Source organism: Larus michahellis, chromosome 3 (assembly GCF_964199755.1).
Source record: "Larus michahellis chromosome 3, bLarMic1.1, whole genome shotgun sequence".
Taxonomy (NCBI): Eukaryota; Metazoa; Chordata; class Aves; order Charadriiformes; family Laridae; genus Larus; species Larus michahellis.
In genome coordinates this window covers 41,420,006-41,440,877 of record NC_133898.1, presented here as the reverse complement: position 1 = coordinate 41,440,877, position 20,872 = coordinate 41,420,006, and the positions used below count along the sequence as shown (strand labels likewise).

The 20,872-nt window shown below is 37.8% G+C and overlaps 1 protein-coding gene across 6 annotated transcripts in view; it reads right to left on the bottom strand.

The window, feature by feature from the left end:
* The window catches only part of STRN (striatin), a 66,084-nt gene that overhangs the window by 4,909 nt on the left and 40,303 nt on the right, over positions 1 to 20,872 (bottom strand). For 2 of the 6 annotated variants that reach the window (XM_074579906.1, XM_074579901.1), the window contains exons 8-16: positions 17,198 to 17,308; positions 14,798 to 14,884; positions 14,093 to 14,236; positions 11,134 to 11,270; positions 5,599 to 5,774; positions 4,496 to 4,543; positions 3,708 to 3,829; positions 2,674 to 2,841; positions 1,450 to 1,590 (exon numbers count right to left, since the gene is read on the bottom strand). In XM_074579906.1, the coding sequence (XP_074436007.1) occupies positions 1,450 to 1,590; positions 2,674 to 2,841; positions 3,708 to 3,829; positions 4,496 to 4,543; positions 5,599 to 5,774; positions 11,134 to 11,270; positions 14,093 to 14,236; positions 14,798 to 14,884; positions 17,198 to 17,308 (1,134 nt within the window). The remainder of the gene's footprint in view (positions 1 to 1,449; positions 1,591 to 2,673; positions 2,842 to 3,707; positions 3,830 to 4,495; positions 4,544 to 5,598; positions 5,775 to 11,133; positions 11,271 to 14,092; positions 14,237 to 14,797; positions 14,885 to 17,197; positions 17,309 to 20,872) is intronic. The other 4 variants (XM_074579902.1, XM_074579903.1, XM_074579904.1 and 1 more) reach the window with 3 other exon arrangements.

Sequence of the window (20,872 nt, the reverse complement as noted above, 5' to 3'; positions counted from 1 at the left end):
TGGTAAAGACTCCTATAAAAATCTGAACCTTCAAGTAGTGTCACCATCCACAGGACACTTAAAAATTATGTAAGTGTAAATTAAGGAAAAAACCACAAATGCATTCATGTTAATACTCCCCCCTAAAACTACTAAAAGCACATGAGACTGCATCACAGTCAGCTATCTTCACAGTTTTAAAATGCCAAGTAGAGTGGTGGTGGCAGGGCATTTCAGGTGATTCCTTTTACTCTTGCCTAGTTCTTGTAGAAATAATTTATTTATTTGTTTAATACACGTAGGCTTTGTAGTACTGTTATATAACTCGAGATACTAAACAGGGACCGCTGGTTGTCATACCGCAGTCTCATTTTCTTAAAGGAATATTGCTGAACTACAGCAAGGAGGAGGTGGTGAAAAAACAGAAAATAAAGAAAAAAAAAAAAAGAATAAAGGCAACTTCCACTGAACAGAGATAACTGATTTCGGACAGTTTTTTCAGAAAGGAACAAAGATGTCAGTTAAAAAAAAGAAATCCTGCACAGTAAGGAACAATATAAAGAAGGGAGATTGCACTTTCCATTCCCTCTTACAAAATGTCAGTCATTTAACTATTTTAAAACAGACAAGCAAAGCCAACAAGAAGGGCTTACTCCCTTTAAAAAAATATAATTAAATGGTAGAATTTGGTGACATAAAGCTTTTAGGGAAAAAATTATGAAAAATTTTAAAAAAGACTGAATATTTATATTGTTATCAGTTTACCATTTTGGCCTGAATATGAAACCTCATGCTTCAGGTCATTCTGGTCTCTTTCCTAACGCCAGGGCAAAATCATTTGCTGATAGTAGGGTCCTTGCAGTTTCCTCCAAAACTTCTGATATTGGCCACTACCACGATCCATGGCATTGTATGAGGCCTTGTGAATACTATTCCACTGGAACTTTGCTTTTCTTCTACAGTGAAAACTTCAACTCAAGCCCAAGTGAAGTGAGCCAAGAGTGTATATAAAATTTAGAAAAGGGATACCGCTGTGAAAAAATAAAAAAAAAGAATCCACACGCACTCTCCCAAATTTTTAATAAATTCAACTTCAGATTTTCCTGATATTACCTCTATCTTGCAATTTTGGACGGACAAGAGAATGGAAATCTTGAAGCCGCAAAGATCACTGGACTGTATTAAAGAAATCTATGCTTTTCCTTGTGTTACTGTTCCTTGAAGAGTAATCCAGATAGTGTGGGCTTATTTCTTCTACCTTCTTTGAAAAGTATGTGCACTCTCTGCTACTAAAATACCCACAAGGTCCATTGTAGTAGTAATCACTACTACGTCTCAAAACACAGCTTGTAACATAATTCATGCTATAATTTATTATGACACTGTCTAATTGTTGGAAACACCAAAAAGGTTATCAACAGTATGATTTTAAACAACCGTTTTTTGTTTGGTTGGTTTTTTGATACATACTAGTATCCACACTGGACTCCAGGGTAAGAATTCGTTGCCGTGTCTCCATGTTAAAAATGCTAGTGTGTCCACTGTTAAATGATGCTACCATGAGGCTTGGATCACTGCTTACAAGATCTACTGACGAAGGAATTCCCATTTCTAGAAAACAATGTAGAGTACATTTTCAGAAGATTTAGTTGGTGTAAAGAAAACAAAAAAACAAACAAAAAAACGCAACCAGTAGGCACTTTAATATCAAAAGGGCCATGATTATGAAAGGAAGTTAGTTACATTTTTTAAATCTACATTATGCCAATCTAAATACATTGGCCTGTATTTTAATATTAATTATTACTAATATTCACTATTAACTAGTATTAACTACTTTAATCCTATTTTTCTGATATGCTTATCAACATTCTTTACTACGATGATGAATCTGGAACAGAGGCTGGACAGAAATCTACTTTGAAATTAAGAAAGTAGGAATTCCCTGTCCCCTTTTCCTTCCTATTAACTGTAAGAGCAAACCTCAAATAAACCTCCATTGCATCAAGTAAAAGGACATGAAACTGAAGTGGTAAAACCACTTACATGACAGATGATTAACCATTATCATTAACCTGGGCAAATTCAGACCTTAAAAAAACCCCACAACTCACCAGGTGCAGTGTGGAAAGTTACATAAACGCATTATAAACTCATATTCTAAAACTTCGTCCAGCCTGCCTACTATGGTATATATACATCTGATCTCCTTACAGCGTAGCTATCTGAACATTACAGGACAGAAGGCCAAATCAGCAGAGCTTGGGTATAGGAAATATCCTGTAGAATTTTTCTCCTCAAATGTCCTGCTCATCACCTGCTATGTGAAAGAACAACCCCGGTTGCAACAGATGCCAGGAGGAGGAGGAGGAAGAGGTAGAGAGGGAGACACCAAATGTTAAGCAACCTAATGTCCATGGATCTAGATATGCAGGAATACCATTACCTCTCTCTAAACCTAAGATTCATCTGCAGCAGTTGGCTTTTAGATGTATGTGACTGTCCCCCTGCGTGTAGGCATCTAATTCAGCTGGTGTCAAAGCAGAAAGGACCCAAAATTTACTCTTCCCAAAAACATTCATAAAGATATAAAATACAGCAAAGCAAATGAGAAAGATTTCTGTTTGGTAGCCAAAACCATGGTAGTCTGAACAGTGATGCTTGTGAACTTTAGGGTAGGGCAATTTTCTATACCTTGATTATCATTAAATATATTGAGAGCTGGAGCAATTTCTGTAGCTTTCCATAGACGTATAGTACCGTCTGCTGAACAGGACAGCAAACGCTGGTGTGCTCCACTGTAAACCAGACCCCACACTGCATCTGTATGGCCTACAAAAGCACCTCTTAGAACAGAAGGATCTGTGAACAAAACAGAACAAACCATATTTCAAAACAAAATTTGAATTAAGTTCAACAGTTGTATCTTGGTCTGTGTTTATGGACCAACCTTAATAAGATAGTAATCCATAAAAAAAAAAAAACACAACCCAAGACTAATCACGTCACATCAATACAGAAGTCTCAATTATTCTCGTACGAAGATGCTTGAATTTAATCAGCATATGCAGCATTCAGTCATCCAGTTTACAACTAATGGAACAAAGCAATGTTTCAGCAGAAGGGACAGCATCAAAGTTGGCAAAACACACTTTGGTATTAAAATTCACCCTCAAACAACCATTAATTAATGGCACATCAGTCCCTTTTTTCCAAAAGCCAGCTTTTTGGCAAACTGCATCTGAAGCTACGAGAAATGAAAAATGTTTCAAAAAACACAGACACAAGGCTGTCATCCATTCACATCTGGTAAATCTTACTGAACTGGGCCTTTTAAACTGTCTGCAGACAACATTAACAGCTTTGGTCTCAGACTATACAACCTCTTTTTCCTCTCAAGCGCACAGACATTTGTGGAAAAGATAACATTAAAATACACATTTTCTGTACTTGCCAAGTATCAGGTTTAGTCCTGTACTTTTTCAACCTAGCTGTTTCTCAAAACTGTGATGAGATCAAGGCCTTTTTTAAGAAAAGGACAAATCTTATCTCCTCATCAACCAGCATCAGTATTAAAACAAAAATTTACTTGCAATAATTGAACCCAACATTCAATTTTCTCTTTTAAATTTTCAGAGAAGCATTACCCACAAATTGTACCACTGTAGCCACATAACGCTAATGTCACGAAACACGTGAGTTCACTGGTGTGTGTGACAGCAACGTACCGTAAGAGTCATAGGGGTCGATGTTGGGATTGGTTGTACTCCAGCCATGGATGAGGCCATCCGTTCCCCCACTGTAACACTGTTCACCGTTACTGCTCATCACCACGCAGAGCACTGGTCCACTGGAAGAACCCCCCCCAAGAAACGTTGACTATTAACATTTCCATTACGGGAAAAACAGTGTCAACGGAATCTTCAAAATTTCCCTGTTAGATACCATTCACTGGCTGCACAGACTGCAACCAAACCTCTGCGTAGTCAGATCATATGCTACAATGCTTCCCACAAAAACACCTCCACGGTATTTGGTACTACAATCAGAACAATTTAATCATTATAGACAGGATATATGAGAAGTGTCACATTTTTAAACTATAGGCTTTGTTACTTTGCATAAACAGCTTTTTTCCCTTTTTTAAAGATCTAAGGCTCTTTCATGAAACTGATTCAGCAGATTTTAATTCACTGCAAACAGCTTCATTCTACAGATGCACACATCTGACAAAAAGGCAAGAGCTGCAATGATGAACAGAACACCTAATCAAATTTGAACTGTATAATTTGTAGATTTTTTTCTTTTTAAAACTGTGGGGTACCTAGCTCCAGACATATATAATTATGCAGAAAGGAGATAAACACATGCAGATATTTTAAATAACATGGGAACTAAAAACATCACATGAAATCACTAGCTGACAAGGTGGAAATTACTTTTTAAAGAAATTCTGTGTCTTCTTAAAAATCACGTGTTTCTCAAAATATGACAACGTTTCTTGGGAAATACTCACTTATGTGCTCTGAACGTATATATTGGCTCTACATCAAGAGAAGCGCTCCTAAACGAAGTACAAGAAAATGTTAATGTGTATATGATCTTACACACTGCTTCACAAAACTGTGCCAGACTTGCTAAATTCTTAAAAACACTGCTACATCTTTTGAATTGTTTGTCCCACCACTTCCTCTCCCAACATGATTTTTCATATGTCTAGAAATTCTTTACATTCTTTCAAAATATGGTAAGATTTGGTTGGTTGGTTTGGTTTTTGTTTTTTTTTTTGTTTTTTTTTTTGTTTTTTTTTTTTTTTAAGACCTTCAGTGTAGAGAGCCCATCAACTCTCACACACCAATCAAACCAGTAGGGAGGTACACCAATGGCGGGGAAAGAGTGGAGGGCCATCAGTATCACATGGAATATATCATTAAGTGTTCCCAATCCCTACCAGAGGAGAGGAGCTTATGACACCTTGTTTTTATACCAATGCCGTAACACAGTTACAAACAACTTAAAAAATTGCTGCTCTGGACTTTACCAATCAGGTGCTGGTCACAGACTGAAGGAAGACCGCATGCTTTGCCCAGTCCTCCTAAAGGGTATGATGTACTCCCTTAGAATATTAGCCCCGCTAAGAATTTGCTCTTATTTCTGCAAATCCCCAGCAACACACATGAGATAACGTACAAAGGAACCTAGCAACATCTCTGTCAAATTTTAAGGCTGTACACATGTATATGCATATACGTGTATACATACATATGCATATATAAAAATGCATTTTTATACATTTATATACACATGCAAGCACACTAACAGGCCACATCCAAATAGTTTAACTAGTAAATTAATTTACTGTGTTATCTAAAAGGAAAATATAAAAAAGTGAACGGTTTTCATTTTCACAAACAAAACACATTCACAAACACGCATGGATTTCTTCTGGCACTCTTTAAAAGTCTCCATCCTTCTCTAAGACCTTGTTTTCCTGCTTTTAAATTCAATGAACAATTTCCATGAACTCCAAGGGCCATCCAGTGAAGTGGCATCTACAATTATTTTTTTTTCCTTTATGCGTGAAAATGTTTTTTGAAACAAAGAAAAAAAAAATCTTACTTTTTTGCTGGGGCTGTTTTTTGTAAATTCCACATTTTTAACGTATGGTCCTCTGAAGCTGTTATTAAGACTGGTTCAACCGGATGAAAAGCAAGACCTCTTATTCCATCAAAGTGACTTCTTAATGTGAATTTGGGGTTCCAAGTCTTTCTCAATGCATCCTTATTGTTTGCTATCTAATAAAAAAAAAAAAGCCAAACTTGTAATTAATCTGGAAAGTACCAGGGGCACAAGGAAAGGAAGAAATTTAGTTTAGCATTTTCAGAAGATGTCAAATCACCTCGCCCACTTTTCATAACAACCTGCTCTTGAGCAACGGTCCATTTAACACTGATCAGACAATTCAAAATGAGAACAAAGGTAGATGTATTCCACAAAGGCAACAAGTAATGTCGCATCCACACTAATATACTTTGTGCAAATCTGAAATACTACACATCTATTAAGTTACACAATTTAAAAGCTAAAAAGTACCTTTCTAACTGATATTGCTGTGAACTCAGTTTGGTATTTGAGAGTTGATCCATACCTACTGGCTCATTCATTAACACTGGGCCTGACTCAGCCACGCTGTAGTCCCTGAATATCTGAAGGACCACTGACATGGCATCTCTGAAGTCAAGACATAAAAGAAACAGAGAAGTGTCTAGCAGCACAGAAAGGAGCCCTAACTTACTCACCTAAGGCAACACAAGTTCTGTAATAATGCAAGACAAGTAAAGCTTGCCAGAAAAAAAAAAAAAGTCAAAAAAAGGACTTGGCTATACACTAAGAATATAACTGGCAAGCAATAAGCTATCGTATATACAGACACAAGTATTTGGCAATAAATGCATTTTTAGCAGATCCAAAAAGAAAGCCCTTAAAAAACAACAGTTATTCAATATTGCTCCTCTGAACAAATGTTGACATAAAATGCTGAACAGACTTTTATCGCTGTCATAGTTAAATTCACCTTCCCGAAACCACTGCTGTTGATGGTTATGGAAAACCAGGAAAACAAACAATTGTAATTCAAATACTGATCATTTCATTATGTCGAAAGCTACAAATAATCACAAATATTTTAGTCTCATTAACTGCAAAGAAAAGACAATGATTTTGAGCCACTTCAAGAATCTATAATTTATTCTGGAATGTGTGTGTAGGGGGAAAAGGTATAAAAACAAAAGTGTTTTTTCTTAAGTTTTGTTACTTCTGGGTTTAGTAATAAAAAATATGCTTCAATTAAGAGGTTCTATAGATTTTAAACGATGAGAAAGGAGCTGTAAAACAGCAGCATTAGCTTCATCGTATTTCTTAGTAATTATGTACTGTCTGCTCAGAGAGACAGCTCAGTTTCTTTGCCAGTTTACTGAGATGAGTTGGCTCAATGAGGGAACAGACAAACGCTGGAGCTGGTGCAAGGATGGGGCAGGACTGCAAAGTTAGCAGCTCTGGCAGATTTTCTGGAGATTGGCCAAGAACGTCTCAGCAAAATGGGTACAAGACATACAGAGTATTCACAGACATCTGGAGAGGAATTTGGTTGCCTCAACACAGGCATCTAATGCTGATTAGGTGACGGAGGGAACCCTGCCTGCCCTCCAGCTGCCAGACCCGCAGCACAGGCCCTGTGTCACATCTGCAAAAGCCACACAGACACCTCAGATGGCCTAACGGTGCACGCCAGTTCTGGCAGGATAATGTTCTCACAGAATTATAGAATCGTTTAGGCTGGAAAAGACCTATAAGATCGAGTCCATCCATTAATGTAGCACTGCCAAGTCCACTACTAAACCACATCCCTCAGCACCACAGCTACATGTCTTTTAAATACCTCCAGGGATGGTGACTCAACAGCTTCCCTGGGCAGCCCGTTACAATGCAGGACAACCCTTCCTATGAAAAACTTTTTCTTAATATCCAGTCTAAACCTCCCCTGGCACAACTTGAGGCCATTTCCTCTTGTCCTATCACCTGCTACCTCGGAGAAGAGACTGACCCCCACCTCGCTACAACCTCCTTTCAGGTAGTTGTAGAGAGCGATAAGGTCTCCCCTCAGCCTCCTTTTCTCCAGGCTAAACAACCCCAGCTCCCTCAGACACTCCTTGTAGACTTGTGCTCCAGATCCCTCACCAGCTTCACTGCCCTTCTCTGGACATGCTCCAACACCTCAATGTCTGTCTTGTAGTGAGGGGCTCAAAACTGGACATAGTCTTTGAGGTGCAGCCTCACCAGTGCCAAGTACAGGGGGAGGATCACTTCCCTAGTCCTGCTGGCCACACTATTTCTGATACAAGCCAGGATGCCATTGGCATTCTTGGCCACCTGGGCACACTGCTGGCTCATATTCAGCCTGAGGTCAAACATCCCCAAGTCCTTCTCTGCCAGGCAGCTCTCCAGCCACCCTTTCCCAATCCTTTAGTGTTGCATGGGGTTGTTGTGACACAATGCTCCTCATTCATTCAAACATGTCCTTCCAAAGGAGTCTAAGATGATTAGACAAGTGGTCTGTGCAGTGAGTGGGGAACTGGTTGACAGGCTACACCCAGAGGGTGGTGGTAAGCGGCTCCTTTTCCAACTGGCAACCCGTCACAAGTGGGGTTCCCCAGGGATCGATATTGGGCCCAATGCTGTTTAATATCTTCATATGTGATCTGGATGATGGGATCAAGTATACCCTGATGAAGTTTGCTGATGATATCAAACTGACTGGAGAAATGGACACTTCGGAAGGGAGCGCCACCCTGCAGGAAAGCCTGGATAGGTTGGAAGAGTGGGTTAACAAGAACCTTATGAACAAGTGTAAGGTCTTGCACCTGGGAAAATATAATCTAGGAGCACAGCACTGGCTGGGGAGCAGCTCCGTGGAAAGGAACCTGGGGGTCCTGGTGGACAACAAGCTCAATGTAAGTGAACAGTGTGCTGCTGCAACAAAGCAAGCCAACAGGATGCCGGGTTGCATCAACAAGGACATCACCAGCAGAGAGAAAGGAGTCATTATCCCACTCCACTCAGCACTTGTCAGGCCACACCTGGAATAACGTGTTCAGTTTTGGTCCCTGCTATACAAAAAAGGAGAAGGTCCAGAGGAGGGCCACCAAGATGATCAAAGGACTGGGTGAACATTTGTTATTAGTGAACATTTGTTAAGACAGCGATGTGTAAAGGAAATAAAATGAAAAGATAACATTTAGAGAGCACTGGCTAGCAATCTGGGAAATTTCATCTTGTTAGATATTCTAGAAACTTACCCACAAAAGGAAAATTTTCTTTTTTAAGTACTGAATTAATAATCTCAATTACCAAGTGAAAACCATTCTTTAATTGTTACAGACAGCCAAAGCAACATGTAAAAAACTTAAACCATGAAGCGAGGTAGGCTACTGCTGACGTGTTTTAGAAGAAAAGAATCCAGCAAAAGTGTCAGTGGGAAGAAAGGGACTGAAAATAGGAAATGTCTGAAGCTCTTGAGAGCAAATACATGTAATAACCGATTCACATGAAATCTTTCAACTTCATTTTCCATATGATTCAAAATTGACACTTAAAAAAGCATACTAAGTTTCCACTAACACTACCTGATTAACATTTGGCAGGTGGAAGGCGGCATTAAGTAGTCCAAAATAAAAACAAATTGTATTATTCATAAGTTAAACTTCCAGTGAAATTTGAAATGGAAAAAACTAGCCTTTCATTTTGCTTCAATAAAGAGCACAGTGACAGGAGCAAAAAGCCCTGTAAACAATTTATTTTTTTTTTAAATCGACAGCACTAGAAAAGATAAGAGGTGAGGTAAGCATGACTGAATTCCTGATCACAGGACTTCATAAAGGCATTTAACAGGTTAATAAACAGAAGTTAATATTCTCAACCATGCAAAAAAGGATAGAGGTGGATAAAGAAATGCTTGACTCTATAAATGAAAGCTGTTAGTTCAGGATATGGAGACATGGACAAACACTATAGTTTATACAGACACTTGGAACAATGAAGTCAAGCAGTGAAAGTATTAAGCTCTTGTACAGATGGTTTACGTTTGTTATGTACTCTGAATTTAAAAATTCAGCATCAAAGTTTTAGGTGTAACTGTAAAAGAAATGAAATTTGTATGCCATCTTATCCTTTTCTGGAGACAAAGTCAGGGAAGATTAGCAAAAAAATTAAGATCCGAGCCCAAATTAGGAGATAATGCCAAAACACTGAATTTTAGCAGAGAGTTGTGTATCATTGCAACCCTGATGATTCACAACATATCACATGCTCAGAAACTTGCTATAGTAGAAGAGCAGATCTCTGCAGTGTCACTCCCAAAATGCATGTAAACTTTTATTAACTATGTAACTTATTGTTTTACAAGTACATACAAGGGTAGAACTTCAAAATAAGGACCTGCAGGTTATTTCTGAAGTCTCAGATTTGATTTGTGATAGTAAAATCCCAAATGGTGATTACTTAAGAGTCAGATTTACTAAAGGGTATGATTCCTCCCCAACATGCAATACTAAAAAAATCACCTCTGTAATGACAATCATCTCAACCTTGACAGAGCTGGACAATGCAATAGCAAGATTAATCTGAAGTTGATAGCTCACAAAGAAGCAGATGATTAAAGTCATACCTGAAGTATCTTTTTGCAAGAAATCAGAAATATAGACAAAAAAATTGTGTATGACTGCAAAGAAGCAATTTTAAGAAAGATTTTTCACAAAAAGTGAAAGAAAAAGAAGCCATAGGCTACACATAGAGCCATGGAAGTGCTGGCCACAAGAGCCTCCTAAGAAGTCTCTGGTCCAGCTTCCCATTTGAAATGAGACCATTGCCCATACCAGGTAAAGTAAGCCACAGCTCTCCCCCAGTCAAGTCTTGAACATTTCCCAGGACAGGGATTCCCCAGTTTCTCTGAGTAACTTGCTTCAGTACCACCTCCTACGTAACAACTTCTCCTAACGTCCAACCTGAATCTCTCAAGCCATAATTTGCTACCATTTCCTCTTGTGTTAACACCTGGCACTATGGAGAAGTTTGGCTCTGTCATCTTTGTAAGCATCCTTCCAACACCTGTAGGCTGCTATTTGAGCACCCCTCAGCCTCCTAACAACTGAACAAGACTAGTTCCCTCAACATCTCCTTATCAGTCACATGCTACTGGTTTTTCTCCAGTTTCTCCACAACCCTCTTGAAGTGGAGGAGCCCAAAATGGCACACAGATATATGCCCTCACCAGACCCATGTAGAGAGGACATCAACTTCCCTCAATCTGCTGGCCACGCTACTCCTAATTTTGCACAGCATCACTAGAGTTACAATTATCCAGCTGTATCACTATCACTAATTACATTTACTTTCAAATATTTGAATGACATGTCAGGCAAATGAGAGAAGGAGAGGGGGTTGCAGAGAACTTGAACCGATCTGTCAGGTAAAAATTTGTGACATCCTCTGGCAACATAATTTTAACAGGAAAATGCCTTCTGCTGAGTCACACATAACTTGCACCTGCCTTCAGCAAGCAGACAGTAGGACCTTGAGGTACCATTAATAACCACTTACATCGTAAGTCAGTGAATCCGCCTCATTGGCTACTGTAAGGCCTGCCAGCTCTCCAAGACCCAGCTCATTTTCAAGGGCTTCATCTGTTCCCATAATAAAAGATTTCCCTGAAGAAGGAGGGAATGTTAAAGCTTCCACTGCAAGAAAACAAAAAAAAAAAAATCCTGAAACATGGGTTTATACAACATTGACTAATGAAAGCATATTCTCCACTTACAAAATACCAAACATCTCTCAAGTAGCTGCAGACAAAAAGATATGAAATGTTGCATAAAAAAAATAGCCATTCTAAAGATAATCACTGGACTTACCAATAAAGAGTATCCCCTGAACATAATACTTACACTTGGGGTGCGTATGACTCACTGTCAGACAGTAAGTTCAAAGAACCACAGGTGGGAAGAGTGTACTACCATTCACCCATATATAATGCAAAAGTAACACAGAAAAAGCTCAGACCCTTCCCCAACTCTGCTATAAAATATGCAAATAGGCTCTGGAGAAGTAGCAAAAATGTAGACAAGAAGAGCTGGTGGGAGCAGCTGGACTCTTCCTTCCTAACACTGTATCCACACACATCCAAAAGCACCTCTACAATGATCTGTGTACGTGCACTCCAATCTAGCAATACAACTGGAAGCTGAGTATTCAACATAGAATCACAGAATCATCTAGGCTGGAAGGGACCTTTAAGACCATCAAGTCCAACCATCAACCTAACCACTGCCAAAACCCACCACTAAACCATGTACCTAAGCACCACGTCTACCGTCTTTTAAATACCTCCAGGGATGGCAATTCCACTACTTCACTGGGCAGCCTGTTCCAAAAAGACAGTTTAACTACCAAACAGGTGAGTCAGCACTGAATTCCAGGTCTTTACTGGCAGCATCCAAACTCACTAGTTTACAGCTACTGTAGCATGCCTACAGGAGCTCCAGTCACTGTAACAAACACATCCATAGGCAGATTCACTAGGAACGGGGGGATCAAAGGCTAAGAGGAGTGCAGTTCACACACTTAGGTCACATAAGGCTCTGCATCAATTGGTACAATTCGAAAGAAGCTCTGCCTTTACCAACTTCCCTGTACAATAGCTCTCCAAGTCTCTACCTCACAAAAGGTGGACAGAAGAGATGACAATGTGTTGTCTTCTGGACACAAGAGACTTCACTCAATTTTATATACCTTTTATCCCAAATTACAAAGGTTTTTCAGTAAATTACATTTTTTTCCCCTTTTAGCTCCATTGTAAATACAAACCTTGGCAAATACTGTTGCTACCAGGGAGAGAGAAAAGCAAACACCATCACATTCTCAGTGTCTTATTTAGTTTAACAGCACTAAGTTAAAACACCCTGATCTGTTCAGGCTGCTTCCCCCTTTTCCGAATGCATCAGGTGCAGACACTATTTGATTCCTCTACAGTCCACCCAGCATAAAGTAAGCTAATCTTTCTACGGTCTATCCATTCCATATTCGTACCTCTAGAGTGTCCTGCTTGCTTCCTATGACTTTTTACAATCAAGTAAAAGCCCTTCAAGCTCTGCCCTTTGGTTAGGTCTCTTAGTTATTACCTTTGAGTCACAAACATCTCTTACCTCCTTCACCCTGAAGTCTGAACTACCATTCTTTTTCTCTCTTTTGAACTTATGATGTAATATTCTACTCAACACCCAATACATAGAGGACACCAAATTTGAAAAAATAACTAGAATTAAGAAATTGCATGCCAAAACCATCAAAGAGTCTCAGATTTATAAAAAAATGACTACACAGCTGATAGTTTTTTAATACTGAACTCAGAGTGATGACAATCAGCTGCCTTTTTTTGTTTTTGTGAAGGTCCATCTGAGCCTCTGAATTAAAAAACACATTCTTGAAAGGACATGAAAATAGAGCTCTGCTAATATGGCTCTCAGTACATGTGAGAAAAGTTGTAAAGGAAACATTCAACGAAAAATTCCTCCACTTCTCAAAGTGTTGCTAAGTTACCCCCTTCTTTCATAAAGAAAATCACCAAGCATGTAGGAAATAGAACTACTGAGTTCTTTGGTAACTATGCCACATGCCGGGGCTTTTTATGCATCTTAATTATAACTTGGCCGACCTACTTTTTCACACTTACTGAAAAACTGCTAAGTGCAACCCGTGTTTTGCTCATTTTTCCAAAGACATATTTACCATTTAAATAAAGAGCACATGATATTATCTCTTACAAATTAATATAGGCTCATATATTTATTTATTATGCTGCATATTACAGCAATTCAAATGTTGAATCAAATACACGATTTAGATTTAGCATCTTTCAGAGATAATATTAATGAAGGTAACCACATGCCTCATTACAAAGGTGTGTGGTTTTCCCTACTTGGACGAGCTGCTATGAGATTTTTTTTAATTTTTGGAACACATCATGGAAATTAATAACACTGGCAAGCTGTAAGTTGTTCTGTATGATTCACTACACAATCACCATGTACACTTAAAAGCTATTCCTAGCCACTTGCGATTACCTGCAGAGCCTCTACCTTTTCACTTAAAAAAAGAACACATACGTATGCGTGTGTGTATACGTATATATATACATTCATTTAAAATTACGTTCACAGGGAGAAATGTCCTTGAGAGTTCATGTTCCCCACTTCACTGCCAGGCCAGAGCACAAACAAAAGCAAGTAACTTAAGATCTTCATCTTGCAAAGCCAACCAGTGCCAAATTAGTTTTTTCCTTTATGTTCAAAGGTATTCAGACAACACTTTACCTCAGTAAGTGTTTTGACCTTACTAATAGTGACCAGAGGGGAGGAATGGGGATGCCATTTATTGCACTTAGACAGAACTCCTAATGCTGAATGAGTAAAGTGCCTGGAAAGTTTTAGAGAATAATCTTTAAGCAGAAGTAACTATAAACATCTAACCTTTACAAAAGTGTATGCACATTTTTAATGCTTACCTTCATCTGTCCGGTTTATCTCGTGTTCAATGAGCCTTGAGCTACTCGGCCTAGAAGAAGGTGCAACGGATGGCTGTAATGAAGGGAGATCGTCAACATCTCTCAAGTTTGCAAGCATATCTTGCAGCTTTGACCTGTTGGGCCCTAACCAGAAAAAAAAAACCAAAAAATTAAATGGTTTATGCATAGCTCACAATGGCACTAATTATATCAGATACACTACAGCAGCACATGCAACAATGGATCCTACCTTGCATTATAACGTTACCACAGAAAAACTAATGAGCACCTATTTTCAGCAGTAACTAATCAGCCAGCATGAAATGAATTTCTTGAAAAGAAAGTGACAGAAGCAACTGAGAATTGTGAACACACATTTTACCCCACATTTATAAACTCACACTGCTACTTGCATGGGATGCTGAAGAATGCCGCCAACTGAGTCACACTGATTATTAGAATATTTACTTTTCCAAAACAATAGCTGACATTTGTGAATATTTTAAAATTTGTGCATCAGGTACTTTGTGCAGCATATTCTTATGAAAGCATGATTATTTTAAATTTATTTGTGCAGTAGTGTAGTATCGTGAACTATATAATCCAAAAAGTTATACTTATATTAAAATATGAATGCAACTGGATTCACTGGCCTACTTCCTGAAGCTAGATATGGTGAAGACCCATGCCCTTCTTGACACTTACCTGTGCTTTGCTCCATCATTTTCCCACATCCCTGTTTTGACTGTTTTATATAGGATTGAGGCTGAAACATATCTTCGGTAGTTTTTCCTGTTGTAAGTTTAATTAAGAATGGGAAAATGTCTTACCCATAGTCCATTATGTTTTTTCCTAGACCAGTAAATAATACAGCTATTTTTAAGCAGGTTTAACAGACGTGTATTCCAATATATGTATTCTCTCATAAAACCATTCTATGATTCTGTTCTCTTATTACTTCACAGGAGTGTTTACTACAGCCTTGCAAAATCATAAGTTTACTAATGCAGTTGCAAACTCTACTTTGTCCACCCTAACCATAATGACAGATAATAAAGTAAATTGTATTTAACTTGTCTGTCACAAAAATTTTACTTGGTTCAGGAAAACAGTAAGTCGGATTTTGCAAGATTGTTTTACTATAGTATCCGATTTATAAAAACAATATTTTACTTAGTAGCAGTTCAGTGTCTAAATACCAATTATGGTGAGATTAAAGTCATAGAAACAAGCTTTGTACAATTTCATGTCAAGATATTTAGTCCCTTCTTTTTCCCCCGGACTTCCTTCCTCACATTCTTCTTCACTATGTGCAAACAGGCTGTGTTTCTTCCTGATTTTATTGCATTGATGCCCTTCCAGTGATGGTTTGTCCATGGAAAGATGCTTAATTTCTGTACTGCAGTAAACCATTTGGTCTCCCAAGATCAAACCAATCAAATCACTCCAAAAGGTACTGTAAATGTACTGAGCAGTAGTAACATTCATGAAGGAGCACTGGATGTCCAAGTGCTGCCTTACATCAGGAATTTTTCTCATAAATGTATAAAACATGTTCCAATAATATCTATGTCTATACTAACAATTAAATATTGTTTTATTATCAAAAATAAAAAGCACTCAAAAGCTGTTCAAGAATATAATTTCAACAGTTTGTTTAAATTTCTGCTAAGTTAACCCTAAAACTACTTATCCTGAACTAATAGCACGTCTGTGTATTTTTAAAATAACAGACAAGTTACAAAACTCATTTGCACCAAAGTCGTATATTGGTATGTTCTCTCTATCTTAACTATAAAGAAATTTAGAATCAGAATCAATTTTGTGAAACGTGAACACTTTAGTTGTCCAGCTCAGCTTCTTGTCAGACTTGCAATTAATTTCCAGTAACTTAAATGATTCCAAAGACGACAAAAATATCACCTGAGAAATTTGAAGTACAGTAATGATTTACTTTTTTTAATAAAAAGAAAAAAAGGAGATTTAGTTTGTGCATTTGATTGCATAATGTCCGCAATATAACAACTGCTGAGCAGCAGCTTATCACATTTAGTATCAATAGAAAAAGAAAGAAAACAAGTCAGCCTCAGTGATGCGAGGATCTGACACCTGTCCCATCGTTACGCATGTCTATTTGGAAGTGAGAGTTTCCTTGGTATTCATAAGCATCTTCCCACAAAGGGAGAAATATCCCTCAAATTTCTTACTGGGCTACATGCAATATCATTAATTTACATCATTCACACATGAATTCTCAATATGGCTAGATGTTTGAAATATAGCTGTGAATATGGTGTTTCATTTTAAACACTTCATCTGAGTTTGAAAAGTTTTAAGGCTTACTTACGAAAAAACATTGACTTTTACAAAACAGATTTGTATTTCAAGAAATGTAACAAAAAGATAATACAGGGCTAGAAACTGTATTTCAGATACTGATCACAGTTTTTTGTTTGGATAAAAATATCCAACATTTTAAAAGGCTAGTCCCACAGGTATGAAAGTCAATAAATAAATCCTGTAATTTACAAATAAACTGATGGTCAGAGTTGCTTCCTATTTCGAGCCCTGCATAACAAATTGTGATGACAGCATGACTTTCATGTTGTGAATGTTAAGTATAAACAGGGGTAGAAATTAACCTGTTTTCTCCCTCTGTCATCTAACAGGGTACTCAAGACAGTTTCCGTTTTGGTTTGGTTTGGTTTTTAGTTTACATACCAGACTTTAACTCTCCCTGTGAAACTGCCATGTTTCCAGCTAATAAAGGGTTCTGAAGTCTTCTATATTAAAGTGTGAACTGTTAAACCAATGCCTTTTACAATTTAAATTTCTGAATAACAAAAGTATAATCTATGCTCAAAGCAAGAATTTTTAATGAATCCAACGTCTGGTTGGAAGAAGTTATATCTAATCCAACTATTTATCAGGTAACTCGATTGACTGTCATTAATTTCAACCCCTGAGAACTGGTGAAAAGGAAAGCAGTCAGGAGCAGCAAAGTAAAAGAGTAAGTAATTTTAGGAAAACATTGAAAGAGAGATAGAATTAAGGGTGTGAAAGATGTGGGATTTATGATTTTAAGGTGCAATGTTTTCCACTTACTCTTCACCCCCTTTTTCCCCTTGCGCTCCTTTTTGTATTGTTCCTTGAGTTTGGTTATTACTCCCTGGTCGACATTCCAAGCTTCAGGCATGAGACACTGGTCTTCCTTTTCTAAACAAAGTGAAACAAATGAAACATCCTTTTTCAATAATGTCACCAAGTGATCTCCACTGAAGGAGGTAACAGCTGCTGTCAATGGCATTTGTCTTTTATTTTGAACAGACAGAAATAGCACCAAGCTTGTGAAAGCTGTAAAACTGCTACTCACATTCCATTTTATTTGCTCAGAATTTTCTTAACAAAAAACTGAGATGAAATTTCACATGCCTAATTGCTATAACCAAGCACATAGCTGTTCATAAATGTAAGCAACGTTTACTTTATAATAAACCAGGACATATTTTTCAGCTTTTTTTTTCCTCCAGGGAAAAAACGATTATATCTAGAAGCAGCAGCTATGTAACTGGTCAACAGAACTTTACAACTTGTTGCGTCACTGCATTTCAAATTCTCGTTTCATTGTCTTTGTGTTGTCATTTACACAAAGCAGCAGCACATTTAAATCATTTTGGAACACAGTACACAGGTCACCAAGGTTTGAATAAAATCTTGAAGCACTAAAGCCATGAAATTTCACACAAAGGGGAAGGCCAGAGTTATTAGTCTTTGAAAAAATACACAAAATGTTTCAACAAGCCTAATAAAAAAAAAAAAATCCCCCCCCCTCCTTTTTTTTTTCCCCCTAAAACATCTCTCTCAAATTGCCTCCCCTGTGACATGATACAGATAAGTATTCTTCCAACAGTACGTATTTGGAGATTTTGTTCAAAATGTGTTACGTGAGTTCAAATCTCCAAGTCATTTTTTCCATATATGGAAAGACTCTACTGAGGCAGCTTAGAAAAATAATTTGCGAGAAGAGGGAGGTGTTACAGCTTTTCCTCATATATATTTATTTTCATGACCATTACAGCTACAAAAATTTTTGAAATGCATTATCTTTTTGCTTTGTTTTCCTCATTAAAATCTCAACCTTATTATTTAAAAACTAATTCTTTTCAGACCAAGTTTGCTTTGTGCAACAATAAACTATTCTAGACCTTTTAAAATATGAACAATAATAAACTAATCCTCAGACTAATGTGCAGAAAGGGTATTAAATGTCTCTAGAAGAAGCACAACACTATCAATCACAATCTGAAGCAGTCACTACAATCAGACAGAAGATGGTTATTATGGGGACTGACTTGTTAGAAATTAACTATGCTGAAAAAGACCTAGGGATCAACATAACAAATTGAACAGTAGTCAGCACCACACTCTTGCAGCAAAGGTGATCAACTGTATCCTGGGCTGTATTAACGAGAACATGGCCAGTAGCGTGAGGGAAGTGATTATTGCCCTGTTTGGCACTTGTGAGACCACACCGCGAGTACTGCATCCAGTATAATATTTCCTATACTGGGAAACCGTGTAACTATAATGCTAAGTACCTAGTATTGACATAGTATAGCAAGTCCAGGGGAGCCACTAAGATGGTTAAGGCAGCTGGTACAGATGAGCTACAAGGAGGGGCTGAAAGTACTGTGTGTGTTCGGTGATGGCAAAAGAGGCATCTTAGTGCTGCCTACAACTACCTAAACAGGCAGGTGTGGAGAACACAGAGGCAGATTCTGCTCGGATTTGCATCACAGAAGGACAAAATACTTTCTACCACGAGGACAGTCAAATACCAGAATACTGCCCCTGAGAGTTTATGGGAACTCCTTTCTTGGAAGATATTCAAAACTTGACAGGAAGAAGGCCAGTGTAACCTGCTGTAAATGGACCAGAGCAGAAGGTTGGACTAGATGATTTCCTTTGAACCCTCCAGTCATGATTCTATACTCATGAGTGACAGATTAATTCAAGACCCAAAGTCTTGAGGCATTAGTGTTTTTGCAGCAGCTATGAAAACAGAGGCAGTAATAAGCTGAAGAGAGACTCTAAAAAAGGTGGTGCTAAGTCATGTCCTCTTAATACATGTGCCCAGTTAATTATCACTAATCATCAAAAATCGCATGAAAAACTCCAAAAAGGTATGAGAAAATCATGCTAGAGAGAAACAAGTATGTATTCTTTCTGGGACCGGGTTATAAGTTTTAATCATGCTTTTCCTTCCTGGCTAGACAAGATTTTTTGCTCTCCTCCAACAAAAAGTTTAGATGGATTTATATTAGATTGTATTGTTGCCAGAAAAATACTTAGCACATTAATTGTCTACAGACTGCCCTAGGATGCTGCCTGCATGTCCCACAGGTTCTGTTCAATTTCACAAGTGGATCCTGACCTACTACTGAGTAAATTCTTTATAGTTTAAAAATTACCTGAACACTTCTGAGGACCTTTCAAGCCAAATGGGTTCAGATTACTGTAACTGAGCAGCAATGCTCAGGATCAAAAATGAAGCAAGAACTTCCTCTGTTTGCTTCTATCCTCACTACACATCACTCTTCTATGCTACATTTAACAGTTTTACTTAAAACAAATTAACACAAGTGATTCATAATGGCAGTTCATTGAAGAAGCTTATTCTTATATAAAGTTACCATAAAAGAGACAGGTTGTAAAACAAGTAATTGAAAAACACGAATGTCTACAACTCAAAAAGAACCCTTAATATTTCTAGAAATGAAACTACTACTTTCCACAATGATTTCTTTTTAATGTTAGACTTTTGCTCACTTGTACTCAGCTGTCATCAATGAAAGTAAAAATAACCCAGAAGCGTGAAGTTGAGAACAAAAACCTCCTGTTAGCATACTAACTTTTTGGTGACACAAGCAATAGCTAAACTTATCAGGCATAAATGGATAAAATTTCAATATTAAAGAGAAGTATCATAACAATCTAATAAAAATATTTTTCATACAGAAGAGTAACATTCCTAAATTTGTTTGGTGAACAGAATACTGACTGCCGTATTTAAAGATACTGAGATGCATCCTCTTAAGTAGAAAGGCTACATCACACTGAACAATACTTTGGAGTCCAGCCATGAGCTGGACATGGCTCTAGTGAAATACACCAGCTCAGAGTGGTGAGCTCATGTGAGAGCCACAGCGACCATGGCTTATTTGTCTGTCAAGATTTCAGTTCCATTATAAAGCTCGCTTATTTCCCATTCCATCTTCCCTCTGTGTCCACTTATGCCTAAGACTTTCCAGAGCAGTTCAAGGAGGAAACAACTCCCCATCAAGATATCTAACCAGTTCTCTTCCTTCTTCTCTTCCCTATGCAGTGGGTTTATGTGGAATAATTACATCAAGGTAAAGTGGATGCTGGCGCTCTGGTTTGCAGGACATGAACCTCAAAGGACAGAGAACAGTTTGTGAAATGTCATTCTATGACTATGAGGCTTAAAGATACATTCTTCTGATATATTATGAAAGAAAATTTGAGCAACTGAATAGTTCATATCACCCAAATTGCTAACACACAATAAGAGTACAAGTAATTCAGTCTTTATGACTCAGATTACTCTCTGTATCAAAGTGGGAGAAGGCAAAGATGGCGAAATAACTTTCATGCTCATATTTATAAAATACAGCTTTATCAGAGCACTTCATTAGCATGGGTCACTGGAAAAACACATTGAAATTCCACTCACAAAAATTTAAATTCTATCTGCCTTAT